This window comes from Macaca mulatta, chromosome 1, assembly GCF_049350105.2.
Source record: "Macaca mulatta isolate MMU2019108-1 chromosome 1, T2T-MMU8v2.0, whole genome shotgun sequence".
Lineage (NCBI taxonomy): Eukaryota > Metazoa > Chordata > Mammalia > Primates > Cercopithecidae > Macaca > Macaca mulatta.
In genome coordinates, this window is record NC_133406.1 from 70,490,357 (window position 1) to 70,506,403 (window position 16,047).

The 16,047-nt window shown below is 37.0% G+C and overlaps 1 protein-coding gene and 1 pseudogene across 3 annotated transcripts in view; both read right to left on the reverse strand.

The window, feature by feature from the left end:
* The window catches only part of NSL1 (NSL1 component of MIS12 kinetochore complex), a 43,489-nt gene that overhangs the window by 24,094 nt on the left and 3,348 nt on the right, over positions 1–16,047 (reverse strand). For 2 of the 3 annotated variants that reach the window (XM_015117156.3, XM_001107619.5), the window contains exons 2-4: positions 15,167–15,245; positions 11,434–11,564; positions 9,106–9,160 (exon numbers count right to left, since the gene is read on the reverse strand). In XM_015117156.3, coding sequence (XP_014972642.2) covers positions 9,106–9,160; positions 11,434–11,564; positions 15,167–15,245 — 265 coding nt within the window. Of the gene's footprint in view, positions 1–9,101; positions 9,161–11,433; positions 11,565–15,166; positions 15,246–16,047 lie in introns of all 3 variants that reach the window. The other variant, XM_015117160.3, reaches the window with a different exon arrangement.
* Positions 14,433–15,051, reverse strand: LOC710463 (large ribosomal subunit protein eL21 pseudogene; annotated as a pseudogene).

The window sequence follows — 16,047 nt, forward strand, 5'->3', positions numbered from 1 at the left end:
GAAATGAAGAGAATCCGGAAGCCAAACTGTCACCGTTTGCTGGTGATATGATCATATACCTTAGAAAACCCTGAAGACTCATCCAAAAAGCTCCTAGATCTGATAAATAAATTTGGTAAAGTATCAAAGTACAAAATCAGTGTACACAAATCAGTAGCACTGCTACACACCAACAATGACCAAGCTGAGAATGAAATCAAAATAAAAAACCCTTTTTACAACAGCTGCAAAAACAAATACACAAACAAACAAAAACTTAGGAATATACTTAACCAAGGAGGTGAAGGACCTCTACAAGGAAAACTACAAAACACTGCTGAAAGAAATCACTGATGACACAAACAAATGGAAAACATATCCCATGTTCATGGATGGGTAGAATTAATATTGTGAAAATGACCATACTGCCAAAAGCAATCTACAAATTCAATGCAATTCCCATCAAGATACCACCATAATTCTTCACAGAACTGGAAAAAACAATCTTAAAATTCATATGAAACCAAAAAAGAGCCCACATAGCCAAAGCAAGACTAAGGAAAAAGAACAAATCTGGCGGCATTACCTGACTTCAAACTGTACTATTAGGCCATAGTCACCAAAACAACATGGTACTCGTATAAAAATAGGCACACAGACCAATGGAACAGAATAGGGAACTCAGAAATAAAGCCAAATACTTACAGTCGACTGATCTTTGACAAAGCAAACAAAAACATAAAGTGGGGAAAGGACACCCTATTCAACAAATGGTGCTGGGATAACTGGCAAGCCACATGTAGAAGAATGAACCTGGATCCTCATCTCTCACCTTATACAAAAATCGACTCAAGATTGATCAAAGACTTAAATCTAAGAACTGAAACCATAAAAATTCTACAAGATAACATTAGAAAAACTCTTCTAAACATTGGGTTAGGCAAAGAATTCATGACAAGCAAATGCAACAAAGACAAAAATAAATAAATGGAACCTAATTAAACTAAAAAGCTTCTGTAGAGCAAAAGAAATCATCAGCAGAGTAAATAGAAAACCCACAGAGTGGGAGAAAATATTCACAAATTATGTATCTGACAAAGGACTAATATCCAGAATCTGTAAGAAACTCAAACAAATCAGCAAGAAAAAAAAAAATAATCCCATTGAAAAGTGGGCAAAGGACATGGATAGACAATTCTCAAATAAGATATACAAACAGCTAACAAACATATGAAAAAAATGTTCAACACATCACTGATCATCAGAGAAATGCAAATTAAAACCACAATGAGATACCACTTTACTCCTGCAAAAATGGCCATAATTAAAAAGTCAAAAAACAATAGATGTTGGCATGGCTGTGTTGAAAAGAGAACACTTTCACAATGCTGGTGGGAATGTAAATTAGTACAACCACTATTGAAAACAATATGGAGATTCCTTAAAAAACTAAAAGCAAGACTACCATTTGATCCAGCAATGACACTACTGGATATCTACCCAAAGGAAAATAAGTCATTATATGAAAAAGAGACATGCACACACATTTGTAACAGCACAATTTGCAATTGCAAAAATATGGAACCAGCCCAAATGCCTATCAACCAACTAGTGGATAAAAAAATGTGAATCCTACTCAGTCATAAAAAGGAACAAAATAATAGCATTCACAGCAACCTGGATGGAGTTGGAGTCCATCATTCTAAGTGAAGTAACCTAGGAACAGAAAACCAAGCATTGTATATTCTCATGTATAAGTGGCAGCTAAGCTATGAGGATGCAAAGGCATAAGAATGAGATAAAGACTTCAGGGACTCTTTGGGGGAAAGTTGCAGGGTTGAGGGAATAAAAGACTACATTGTGGGTACAGAGTACACTGCTTGGGTGAGGACTGCACTAAAATCTCAGAAATCACCACTAAATAACTTATCCATGTAACCAAAAACCACCTGTGACCCAAACACTATTGAAATAAAATTTTAAAAATATAGACTAGATCAAGCAGAATAAATAATTTCAGAACTTCAGTACTCAAGAGACTAAGGCAGGAGGATCCATTGAGCCTCCCAGGAGTTCGAGGCTGCAGTGAGTTATGATCACTCCACTGCACTCTAGCCTGGGTGACAGAGTGAGACCCTGTCTCAAAACAAACAAACAATGACAATAAAATGGAGGAGGAATTTTTTTAAAAAATGAAGAAAGCCTAACTGACATTTGGGACAGCATAAACTGGCCAAATATTTGAATTCTGGGTATTGTAGAGGGAGAAGCAATGGGTAAAGGAAAAGAAAATCTATTTAACAAAATAGTAGCTGAAAACTTCTCAAATCTTGCAAGAGATATACATATACAGATACAGGAAGCTCAAAATTCTGCAAATAGATTGAATCCCAAAAGGTCTTCACCAAGACACATTATACTCAAACTATCAAAAGGCAAAGAAAGATATTCTAAAAACAGGAGAAAGGTTTAAAGTCACATAGAAGGGAAGCTTCCTTCAGACTAACAGTGTATCTCTCAGCAGCATCATTAGAGGCCAGGAGAGAATGCAATGATATATTTAAAGTGTTGAAAGAAAAAAAATCTGTCAACCAAGAATATTATTCCCAGAAAAGCTATCCTCCAAAAATGAAAGAGAAATAAAGTCTTTCTCAGACAAGTGAGGAATTCAATATCACTAGACCAGCCCTCCAAAAAATGCTTAAGGAAGTTCTACATCTGGAAGCAAAAAGACAGTATCTACCATCATGTGAAAACACATAAAATTATAAAACTCACTGGAAGAACAGACATACAAATGAGAAAGAGAAAAAAACTCAAATGTTAGCACTATAGAAAACCACTAAACCACAATGATAAACAATGAGAGAAAGGAACAAAGGATATATAAAACAACCAGAACTCAACTAATAAAATGACAGAAATAAGCCCTCACATATCAATAATAATAACCTTGAGTGTAAACAGATTATCCACTTAAAAGACAAATAATAGCTTAATGGATAAAAAAGCATGGCCCAACTATATGCTGCCTACAAGAACCTCACTTCACTTGTAAAAACACATACAGACTAAAAGTGAAAGAATGGAAAAAGATATTCCACACAAATGGAAACCAAAAGTGAGCAGGAGTAGCTATACTTGTATCAGATCAAAGAGATTTTAAGTCAAGAATAGTAAAAAAGGACAAAGGAGATCATTACATAATGATAAAGGGATCAATTCAGAAAGAGGATATAATAATTCTAAATATATATATACCCAACACTAGAACATCCAGATTAAAGCAAATATTATCTAAAGAGAGAGACATCAACACAATAGTAGTTGAGGACTTCAACAGCCCACTCTCAACATAAAACAGATTATCTAGACAGAAATACAACAAAGAAACATTGAATTTAAACTGCACTTTAGACCAAATGGACCTATCAGACATGGACAGAATGTTTCACACAACTGCTACAGAATATACATTCTTTCATCAGCACATGAAACATTCTGACATACAGGGATAGGTATGTTAGACCACAAAACAAGTCTCAATACATTTTAAAAATTCAAAATCAGGCTGAGCACGGTGGCTCACACCTGTAATCCCAGCACATTGTGAGGCCGAGGTGGGCAGATCACTTGAGGCCAGGAGTTCAAGACCAGCCTGGCCAACATGATAAGACCCCGTCTCTACTAAAAATACAAAAATTAGTTGGGTGTGGTGGTGCACACCTGTAATCCCAGCTACTACTTGGGAGGCTGACACATGACAACTGCTTAAACCCAGGGGGAGGAGGCAGCAGTGAACCAAGATCACACATGCCACTGCACTCCAGCCAGGGCGACAGAACGAGACTGCCTAAAAAAAAAAAAAATTCAAAATCATATCAAGTATATTCTCAGACCACAACGGAAAAAAAAGTACAAACCAATAACAAAAGGAATTTTGGAAATTATACAAGTACATGGAAATTAAACAACATGCTCCTGAACAACTGTGTCAATAAAGAAACTAAGAAGAAAATTAAAATATTTCTTAGGCCAGGCACAGTGGCTCCTGCCTGTAATCGGAGCACTTTGGGAGACTTGAGGCAGGTGGATCATCTGAGGTCAGGAGTTCAAGACCAGCCTGATGAACAAGGTGAAACCCTGTCTCTACTTAAAACACAAAATTAGCTAGGTGTGATGGCACATGCCTATAATCCCAGTTACTTGGGAGCCTGAGGCAGGAGAATCGCTTGAACCCAGGAGGCGGAGGGTGCAGTGAGCTGAGATCGCGCCATTGCACTCTAGCCTGAGTAACCAGAGAGAAACTCTGTCTCAAAAAAAAAAAAAAAAAAAATTAGCTGGGCATGGTGGCCTGCACCTATAGTCCCAGCTACTTGAGAGGCTGAGGTGGGAGGATTGCTTGAGCCTGGGAGGTCAAGATTGCAGTGAGGCTATAATTGCACCACTATACTACAGCCTGCGTGACAGAGCAAGACTCCATCTCAATAAAATAAAAATAAAATAAAATAAAATAAAATTTACAGGAAACACAAATGGAATAGAAACATAGTATATAGTTTCCAAACTGAGAAAGAGAAAAATAAAAGGAAAAAGAAAATTCAATCAACACAATGGAAGGCAATAAAAGGAAAATGGTAAAAAAAAAAAAAAAAAAAAAAAAAAAAAGAAAAGAAAAGAAAGAAAACAAAAACCAACAACAACAAAAACTTTGATACAGTATTTGGAAACTAAAAAATAGAGCTGAACTATGAAAGTTCTACATGTCAATGCTTGTGGTATATAGCTAAATCAGGACTTAGAGATAAATGTGTAGCCTTAAATGAATTTATTAAAAAATAAGACAAAAAAATGAATTAAGTGCTCAATTCAATAAACTAAAAATAACAGGAACCCCACAAAAACAGGAGGATCATACTAAAGATCAGAAATCAAGGAACCAGAAAACAAACAAACAAAAAAATTAGAGAAAGGCCACAAAACTAAAAGCTGACTCTCTGAAAAGACTAATTAAAAAAACCAAACACACACACACACACACACACAAACCTAGGCTGGTGCAGTAGCTCATGCCTGTAATCCTAGCACTTTGGGAGGCCAAGGCAGGAGAAGAACTTGAGCCCAGGAGTTCCAGACCAGCCTGGGTAACACAGTGGGACCCCATAGCTACAAAAAAATTTTTTAAACTAGCCAGGCATGGTGACACATGCCTGAAGTCCCAGCTACTCAGGAGGTTGAGGCTGGAAGATCACGTGAGCCCAAGAGATTGAGGTGGCAATGAGCCATGATCATACCACTGCACTTCAGCCTGGGTGGCTTCAGCCTGTCTCAAACAAAAAATGGAACCTAGAACAAGATGTCAAGAAAAAAACGAACAATCTAAGTTAGTCCCCCTGTAGAGGAATGGACAGTGGCATATTCATAAACTGGAATACTATATACAATAGCTAAATGAAAAGAGAGCTCTGTGTGTACACAATGTTGATGGAGAAAAAAGTTGCAGAATGATATGATCAGTATGATACAATTTATATAAAAACGTAAGTCCCATACATTGTTTATGGATATGTATCTATAAATTAAGTATAAAAACATGAATAGCAAGGATTTACCCAGCTTGAGGATTCTGGTTATACTTCTGAGGTAAGAGGGAATGAAATGGAATAGTGGAAGACACAAAGAAAGTTTCAACCATATCTGAACATTTTAGTTGCTAAAAAGCTCTGAAACAAGTATGACAAAATGTGATTAACACTTAAATATGGGTGGTGGGAACAGCTATGTTCATTATGCTGCATTCTTTATTTTCTATATGTTTGAAATATTTCAAAGAATAAAATAAATCACTCTGCCCTATGTATGCAGAATGAAATGGAAGAGAGCAAGAGTGAAACAAGAAGACCTTCTAAGAGAGCATTTGTAGAAATCCTGGCTAGAGTGATGGTAACCTAGAATAGAGATGGCAATAGCAAGATGAAGAGAAGTCAACGAATGTGAGATTATATGAAGAACAATTTATGAGACTTATTGATGGACTGGGTATGAGGAGCTTGACAGAAGAAGGAATCAAGGTTAACTTCAGCTAAAGCAACATGTAGGTATAGATGCCACTTACTCAAACAGGGAAAGCTGGGAAAGGAACCAGTTAGGGGGCATGAAAGAATCCTGTTTTATGTTCATCTTTTATTTCTCCTACTCAGACATAAGCTCTTTATGGGGAGAATCTGTCTGCTTTATCTTTGTATTCCCCAAAGTTCATAATGTAACTAAATTGAGTCAATGTTATACACACTGCCTAGTTTTGAAAAACTGACAACCCTCTTTAAGAGTGTCAGTTTTCAAAGAAATTTTGTATCACTTAATATCATAATAAAGGAAAAAAAAACTTTCAAGAAGTTCCCACAAAAATTTTCCTATGCTGCTGATTCAGACTTTTAAGGCCCACAGAAATTTATGCTTTCCACTTTCTTACTAAGCCATTTTAATCAGTCATATGATTCTACCAGTTCGGTAGATTATAAGGTATACAATACTATAATGTATACTGAAGGGGTGGCCTGCCCCTCAACACCTGTGCGCATTTCTCGTTAGGTGGAACAAGAGACTTGAGAAAAGAAATGAGACACAGAGACAAAGTATAGAGAAAGAAAAAGTGGGCCCAGGGGACCAGCGCTCAGCATACAGAGGACCGGTCTCCGAGTTCCCTCAGTATTTATTCATCATTATCTTTACCATCTTAGAAAAAGGGAAGTGGCGGGATAATAGGATCATCGTAGGGAGAAGGTCAGCAGTAAGACATATGAATAAAGATCTCTGTGACATGAATAAGTTTAAGGAAAAGTGCTGTGCCTTGATATGCATACGCAAACATCTCCACAAACCCTTTTAGTGCATAAAGAGCAGCATTGCCGCTAGCACGTCCCACCTTCAGCCCTAAGGCGGTTTTTTCCTTTCTCAGTAAATAGAACAGACAATCGGGTTTTACACCGAGATGTTCCATTGCCCAGGGATGGGCAGGAGACAGATGCTTTTCTCTATCTCAACTGCCAAGAGGCCTTCTTTCCTCTTATATTAATCCTCCTCAGCACAGACCCTTCATGCGTGTCAGGCTGGGGGACAATTAGGTCTTTCCCTTCCCATGAGGCCATATTTCAGACTATCACATGGGGAGAAACCTTGGACAATACCTAGCTTTCCTAGGCAGAGGTCCCTGCGACCTTCCGCAGTGTATGTGTCCTGGGTACTTGAGATTAAGAGAATGGTGATGACTTTTAACCAGCAAGCTGCCTTCAGGCACTTGTTTAACAAAGCATATCCTGCACAGCCCAAAATCCGTTAAACTTTGAATCACCACAGCACATGTCTCTTGCAAGGCTAGGGTTGGGTGTAGGGTCACAGATTAACAGCATCTCAAATACAGAACAAAATGGAGTCGCTTATGTCTACTTCTTTCTATATAGACACAGTAACAGTCTGATCTCTCTTTTCCCCACAGTATACTATTATAAATGGGATGCAATTTATAATAGCATTATTATTACACAGTATATCCTTATAAACTACTAGTTATGTATTGTTTTGGTTATATAGTTTATACAGTCCCTTATGCGGTTTGGTTATACTACAACCTTGATAAGTAGGCAGGACATTCTGTAATATTTAGTGCAGAGCTGGAATTCACGCCAAAAGCATCAGACAGCAAATCTATAATTCGTCATTTTACTAATAATGAAACTGATGCTTGAAGAAGTCAGGTGACTTGGCCAAAGATATAAAGTTAATAACTGTAAGCTAATTTTGCTGTCATTAAGTAACTGATGCTATTCTAAGCTTGTTAACGTTATGAAAATACATAATGAAAAAACTCAAAATCTACCAAAAGATAGATTCTAATTCTTTTGCTTACTTTTGAAGTCTGAATCATATGATACAGAAGATTCTTCCACTTGTACTACATAATCAGAACAGTGAAAGTAAAATCACATTTCAAAGGATAATTTAACTAAGTGTGTTTTCCCTAGGATAAAAAGGTAACTAAGTTTCTTTAGAGGGAAATTAACTGTATCTAAAAAGTAATACTTGAGTATATCATAATACCACAAGTTTCAATTACTGTTTTTATGTTATTCAAAACCAAAACAAGTATATGTCAACCACTGCATATTGGCAACTACCCCTTTTTAGTGAACCATGGAAATTGATAAGTGTTAGGTCCTAGGTCAATTTTTAATGTCAAACACAGTAAGTGATGTGATTTTAATCAACTTCAGAGTAGCTTAATGCTTATACTTCCCCCCCCCCTCGGTTTATCCCATTAGCTTAAGATATTTGGGAAAGGTGGAGGAACATATTAAAGAGTAATTCAGAATTCAACAAAGTACTCAAAGCTTTAAGTATAAATATCCCATATAAATAAATCGGGGATTTAACTGTTTTATCCTAACAGTTTAGAAATGGCATTTTTGAGTGCCAAAGGGAAATTCCAAAAGGACTCTTAGAAAAACTGTAATAAATTTTTAAATGTGAGAACACAGTCATTTGAAAATATACATAATCTACATTTTTAGCAATGCTAGTTCTGTTGCTGGATTTACATAAATTTGTTTGTGTCAAGTTTCTTTCTCCCTGTTGTATGGGATACATCTAAATGGAAACAAAACTGAGTTCAAAGGCATAATGAGTATACTTATCTCTTCTTAAATTCAATATATTTTTATTTGATTTTAGAAATAATGAGAAACCAATGATGGTGACTGCACCAGGTGTGACACTATGAGAGAATGCCTTAATAGTATAGCTTTGGCTGTAATGCAAAGATTGGAAAGTACAATTACAGAGATAGGAGGGTATTAGAAGTTAGAGATGGGTATGTGTTATAATAGTCTGCATCAGGTGAGAACTTTATAAAAGCTAAGATTCCGGGGTAACACCCCTAGAATTCTGAGTCAACAGGTATAAAGCTAGTCCTCTTAATTCTAGTTGAAATGCTAAACATCAATAACTTGTAGGAAGTTAAAGCATCAAAGGGAGAATATCCTTGATGTTGATCCTTTTAGAAGAGTATCAGAAACCCATAAAAATTATAAGCAGATGCTTCATTTTTACCACAAATGGATACCGACTCACCTGGATCAGTGTCATATTTTAGGTCCAGTGGATGTACAACAGGGTGGTACTGCTTCTAAACATAACATAAATTAAAACAGATTTAATCACTTAATGCTTCATATAAACATCTCTTTCAGCTAATATGGCAAATATACTAGATTAAATAGTACCATTCTTTTTTTTTTTTTTTTTTTTTTTTTTTTTGACGCGGAGTCTTGCTCTGTGCCCCAGGCTGGAGTGCAGTGGCGCGATCTCGGCTCACTGCAAGCTCCGCTCCCCCGGGTTCACGCCATTCTCCTGCCTCAGCCTCCCGAGTAGCTGGGACTACAGGCGCCCGCCACCTCGCCCGGCTAATTTTCTTGTATTCTTTTTTAGTAGAGACGGGGTTTCACCGTGTTAGCCAGGATGGTCTCGATCTCCTGACCTCATGATCCGCCCGTCTCGGCCTCCCAAAGTGCTGGGATTACAGGCTTGAGCCACCGCGCCCGGCCAATAGTACCATTCTTTTGAGGAAAAAAATTAAATCCTACTGTCTGCAGGGAAGAGAAGGAGAGAAGGTAAAACCAGTCAAACTAAGTCTGAATTATGTCTTTTACAGTACTGCCACCTACTGCATACACTGAGAAGTGGCACCATAAAAAAGTATCAGAAGAAGCAATCAAGCAAATTAAAAGCACAGAGACTGAATGTTATGTTTAAAGTACAGGGTAGTCTCCAATTGTGAACTGACTATGTTTCAAAAGTTCATTCAGGACAAGCGTTTGGAACTCAAAATGCATATTTCCATGAAAACTTGGTTCTAAAAGGTGGTGAGGCTACATTACCACCACACTAACCTATATATCCTGTGACACACTGAAATTATAGTAGCAGAATTACTGGCACAGAATCTACAACTCAGGCAAAAAGAAAGAGGAAAATGCTCTTCCTTATTCTTGTCCAAAGCCAGCAGAAGCCAAAAAGGTTAAAAGAAAGAAAACAAGAAGAAAAAAAAGGTCTTCTGCCAGCTGTGGTGACTCACACTTGTAATCGCAGCACTTTGGGAGGCCCACGCAGGAGAATGTCTTGAGCTCAGGAGTCTGAGACCAGTATGGGCAACAAGGAGGGAAGAAGGGAGGAAAGACACAGGGCATGGCAGGGCAGGAAAAAATTTTAAAAAGGTCTTTGGTATCCTCACCTCATCCATTTTGCACTACTTTTTAAACTACCATAGCAGTACCTCACCTAGGCCAACCGTCTTTCTTTTCTGCAATATGGATGACTAGCTTTGGGGGCTTGGGGGCAGTGGGGCAGTAACAAGCGAGACACTGAAAAATACACTTTGAATGTTTTTCCTGAAAAAAACTTCCAAGTAGGAGGGGTGGGGGAAGTGATGGAATGGGGTATTTGAGAACTGCTATAAAAAAAAGTTAAAAATTCTGCTCATGAATATTGTTTTTCACAGAATAACTAATATGTTTTAGATACAATATTAAACCAGGCATATAATGCCCTGAAACAATCCTGAAACCGAGGCAACTAGAAGATTTATATGTGAATGCTTATGTACTAATTTCAAAAACTAAAGGCAATAGTATAGCATAATCTAAACACAACATGTACCTCACTGGAGGGACAATGCTATTCCCAGCAAACCTCCCCTCCCTACCAAGGGAAGATTTGGGTCCAATTTTCATGTGGATTTCCTATTTCCTACTGATTATTTTACCAGATTTCCTAACAAATCTGAAAAGATGAGGGTGTGATATGGTTGGTCACTGGTATCTACAGTAATTATAAGAAGGAAGTCTATGACTCTGCTTGTCTAAAAAGCTCATGCCGAAGGAGCTGAATTCCTGGTCTTGTGACCCAGATAGTTATGATTTTTGCAGCAAAACAAATTACGCCCAATTCATAAAGCAAATTTCAGTGTTATGAACAGGTACTAAAACAATCTCATCATCAATTTAACTAAAGGGCCTTCCAAAATATACAAACATATAAATATATGCCAAAAACAAACGACAAACAGAGAAAAGTGTTGAAAGAAAAGCTTCTTTTTCCATCCTGGTCTCAGAATCATAAAGTCATTGTCAGTCTTCCATCGCCAATTTCAATTTTAACCACTCACTATATCTTTCATTTTTTTCAGTTTTGAACCAGTGTGTTCAAAACACAGTATAGTATGACTATACTATGTCATAGTACAATTTAGAAGAGGAAAGTCTTGTAAGAGACAAACAATACTAATTGAGGCAGGAAAGAAAAAGGCAACAAAATGTCACTTATCTCCACGTAGAGCCTTATATTTTAATGTTTTTATTGTGGTAAAATATACGATAACATTTTAAAGGCAAATCATCTTACCAGAATTTCTTGTTTTGCTTTTATGGTTTTGATGACACATTCCAGGATCTTTCTGGGATACTGCTTACGTTTTGTGGCTATATCTACTATGATTTCATCAAACTGATCTTCAAGTACTTTGATGTCAGAATCTATTTAAGAAAAAAAAATATATATAAAAAGTTCCCTAAAACTCATGGTTTATATTCTGTATGGAAATGTGCTATAAACTAAATTTAGAAAACACAAAATAATAAAGGAAAACAAATATGGCAAGTTAATGAATGCCCCCACTTCGGTGATTAATTTATTTATGCATTGAACAATCAATTATTGAACATCTATAAGAAGCTAGGCCTAAACAAGAGAAATACAAAGATGAGCACAACATGATTCCTACTCTCTAAGAGTTCACAGTTTGCTGAAAGAAACAGGTAATTGCAAAGCAAACTGATAAAAGCAATAGAGGTATGAACAAAATGCCATCAGGACACAGAACAATGGAAAACTGGTAAAGGTAAGACTTTAAAGAAGTAACATTTGAGCTTGAAATAGAAGTGTAAGTCCAATGGATAAAAAGTGGTAGGGGGAAAAAAGGAATAAAGAGAAGCATTTTAGGCAGTGGAAACAGTATTTGCAAGATCCTAATCTTTGGAGACCTGAGAAAAGTTCTAAATGGCTACAGAATAAAGGAAAGGAAAAATGGATGATAAAATATATAAGAACCAGGCTGTAAAGGGTATTTAATATCAGGGATGCTAAGAAGTTTTGACTTATCATGTACTGATCCAAAGCTATGACAGTAGCAGTGAGTGGAGTAACTAGATCTGAAATAGGACTCAACTGGATTGATGATAGGAAAAACTGAAAGATACAGTGAGTTTAGAGTTTCTTTCATTTAGCTAACTCTACTTTCTCATATGCTTTTTCATGTTTTAAAACAGTGATTCTCAAACGTTAGAAGAAACACCTAACGAGTATGTTAGGAGTACAGATTTCTTTTTTTTTATATATACTTTAAGTTCTAGGGTACATGTGCACAACGTGCAGGTTTGTTACATATGTATACATGTGCCACATTGGTGTGCTGTACCCATTAACTCGTCATTTACATTAGGTATATCTCCTAGTGCTATCCCTCCCCCCTCCCCCTACCCCACGACAGGCCCCAGTGTGTGATGTTCCCCACCCTGTGTCCAAGTGTTCTCATTGTTCAATTCCCACCTATGAGTGAGAACATGCAGTGTTTGGTTTTCAGCAGTACAGAATTTTGATTCAGTAAGTCTGAGATGGGGCCCAGAAACGAAGCACCCTAGATGAAAGGAATGTAGGTGAGCCATCTAACTTTATTTTGAAAATCATTTTAAACAGTAAAAATATTAAGTAATTACAAATACTAAAGAGCTAAGTTTTCAGGTTAAATGGTCCTCATATTGCCCTTTTGTGTCAAAGTCTATGCTAGAAATGGACTTACTTATTTTATTGATCACAAGCTTTATTAGGAAGAAATCTAACATCTGAAACATAATTTTTTGAAACATTTTGAGAAACTGCTGATATGTTTTGGTATATACATATCAGATAAAGATAATCAAGTATATCAGGTATAGTCTTTCATTCATGTAACAAATATTAACTGAATCCCACTAAATTAGTTCGAGGGTACCCTTTTTTCCTTTTTCTTTCTCTTTCCTTCCTTCCTTCTTTCTTTCCCTTTCCTTCCCATTCATTCTCCCTCCCTTCTTCCCTTCCTTTCCTTCTTTTCTTTCCTAGATAGACACACAGATTGATTTTCAATAGCTTTTGGGGTACAAGTGGTATTTGGTTACATGAATGAATAGTACAGTGGGGAAGTCTGAGATTTTAGTGCACTCATCACCCAGTAGTATACATTGTGAAAGTACCCTTCTTTTGAGGGCAAGAAATAACAGTTATCTCTTACTTTGAATAATTATTTATATAAGCAGCCCTCCCTAAATTTTCATTTATCCATTGAAAAAGTTAAATAATTAGCCTGAAGAAAAGAATGTACTATTTCACAATTAGTACCAAAAAAAAAAAAAAAAGTCTCCAGGAAAATCCTTTCTTAGCACCACCCAATGATAAAGCTACAACTAAAATGCATAACAAAATTTGAACAGGAGCCAGGCGAAGACCCGTAATCCCGACACTTTGGGAGGCCAAGACAGGCAGATCACCTGAGGTTGAAAGTTCGAGACCAGCCTGGCCAACATGGTAAAACCCTCTCTCTGTTAAAAATACAAAAATGAGCTGGGCGTGGTGGCAAGCACCTATGATTCCAGCTACTTGGGAGGCTGAGGGATGAGAATCTCTTGAACCTAGGAGGTGGAGGTTGCAGTGAGCTGAGATCGCGCCACTGCACTCTAGCCTGGGTAAGAGTGAGACTCTATCTAAAAAGAAAAGAAAAATTGAACAGGAAAGAATTATTCATTAATTTAATATATTTCATAGGTGTCTACTATAAGCCAAGAGTTGAGAACAAGATCAGGCGCAGTGGCTCACATCTGTAATACCAGCACTTTAGGAGGTTGAAGCTAAGAGTTTAAGACCAGCCTGGGCAGCATGATGAAACCCTGTCCTCTACCAAAAATACAAAAAGTTAGCTAGGCAAGGTGGTGCATGCCTGTAATCCCAGCAACTCGGGAGGCTGAGGCACAAGAATCACTTTAACCTGGGAGACAGAGGTTGCAGTGAGCCAAGACTGTGAAATTGCACTCCAGCCTGGATGACAATGAGACTTCATCTCAAAAAAAAAAAAATTGTCTTTTTAAGGAGCCTTCTACAAAGATGTAACCACATCCTTTACATGGTACTTGTATAACTTAACTTCACACTATTCAAGAGTATTTCACTATTCACTCTAGAGATCACTTACAAAAATACAACTTGCTTTGTAAATAATTACAGAAATTCCCTGGGCCTCTTTTGTCATCTGGAGATAGCTCTACGGTATTTTCCAATAAACTATTGACAAAGAAGATTACTGAAGTAATAATCTCAGTTCTTTTTTTTATTTTTATTTTCCAGCCCAGAGGTCTTTTATTTATTTATTTATTTTAACAGCTATTATGCCATGAATTCATAGGAAATAGGTTCCAGCAGCTCAGGCTCCTTCCCATTGGTTCTCACAAAGTGTGCTTCTCTGGGTGGAGCAGGCTGGCGCTTCAGTTGAACCCAGGTACCTTTCTCTTTGGCTTCTTTCTTTTTCTGATCATTTTCCTTCACGCGTTTCAGGAAGCTATATCAGCTCTTAGAGTGCTTAATATGCTCAATACGCACATTAATTCTCTTGACAAGAATCTTGCCCTTAACTTGTTTGTTTACAACAATGCCAACAGCATGCTGGGGAACATTGTAGACTCTTCCAGTTTCGCCATGGTAACACTTGTGGGGCATTCCTTTTTGAACAGTACCCATTCCCTTGATGCTACGATACCACCTTTCTTATAGATTCCCATATACGTGGCCAAAGGAACAACTCCATGTTTTCTAAAAGGCTTAGAGAACATATATCGGGTGCCTCTCCTCTTTCCCTTTGTGTTCATCATTTTGGCGAATTATTGGAAGATGGCAGTTCCAGCCGAAAGATAATCTCAGTTCTTTATTATTCCCCTAGTAAAGAACTTCTTGAAAATAAATAACACTAAATATGGAGATTAAAAAACAGCATTCAAAACAAAATTAGCTGCAAAAATAACCCAGAAATTAATAATAGAAGGAAAAAGTCACATACCCATAAAACAATTATCTGAAGCTTCCTGCCATGCTTGTCCATTAATGCTGATATTCTCTTGCACAGCTGATTCAAAAGTCTGCAATAAATTCACAGTAGTCAAGTCACTAAAAATAATTTTAAATACTAAATTCAAACGTTTTGGCAAAATAACACTTCCAGATTTGTGACAGAGGAAATAAAGAAAAGTAGCAGAATAGCTAATTAGTATATTTATTCTTTTCAATGAAGATTCCAGTTCAATCATTGATTCCACCTGCACTTTTGGTCTCATAGCCATTATGCTACCCAAGAGAAAATCTGATACAAAAATTTGGAATATTCTTATAAACAAAAAAAAAGTTCCTAGAATGAAAAAAAAATCTAACAAATTTAGGCTCAGTTGAATCTCGGAAGTATAAGTACTACATATGCTGCTGAATGACTGTTGATGTTAACAAGAGGAAAAATATACATGCTTAAAAATAAAATTAATTTATATTTTATAAAGGGCTATATTTTGGAGAGATGAACACTTATGTAGGGATGAAATGACATGAGATCTAAGATTTGCTTTAAAATAGCAAATGTAGGCCAGGTGCAGTGGCTCACGCCTATAATCCCATCACTTTGGGAGGCCAAGGCAAGAGAATTGCTTGAGGCCAGTTCCAGACCAGCCTAGGCAACACTGTGAGACACCCTTCTCTACCAAAAATTTTAAAAATTAGCCAGGCACAGGTGCACATGCCTGTAGTCCCGGCTACTTGAAAAGCTGAGGCTAGAGGATTACTTGAGCCCAAAAGTTTGAGGTTACGGTGAGCTATGATTGCCACTGCACTCCAGCCTGGGAGACAGAGGGAGAAGCAACTGTAACAAACTTTTGACAACTGTTGAGTTTGGTG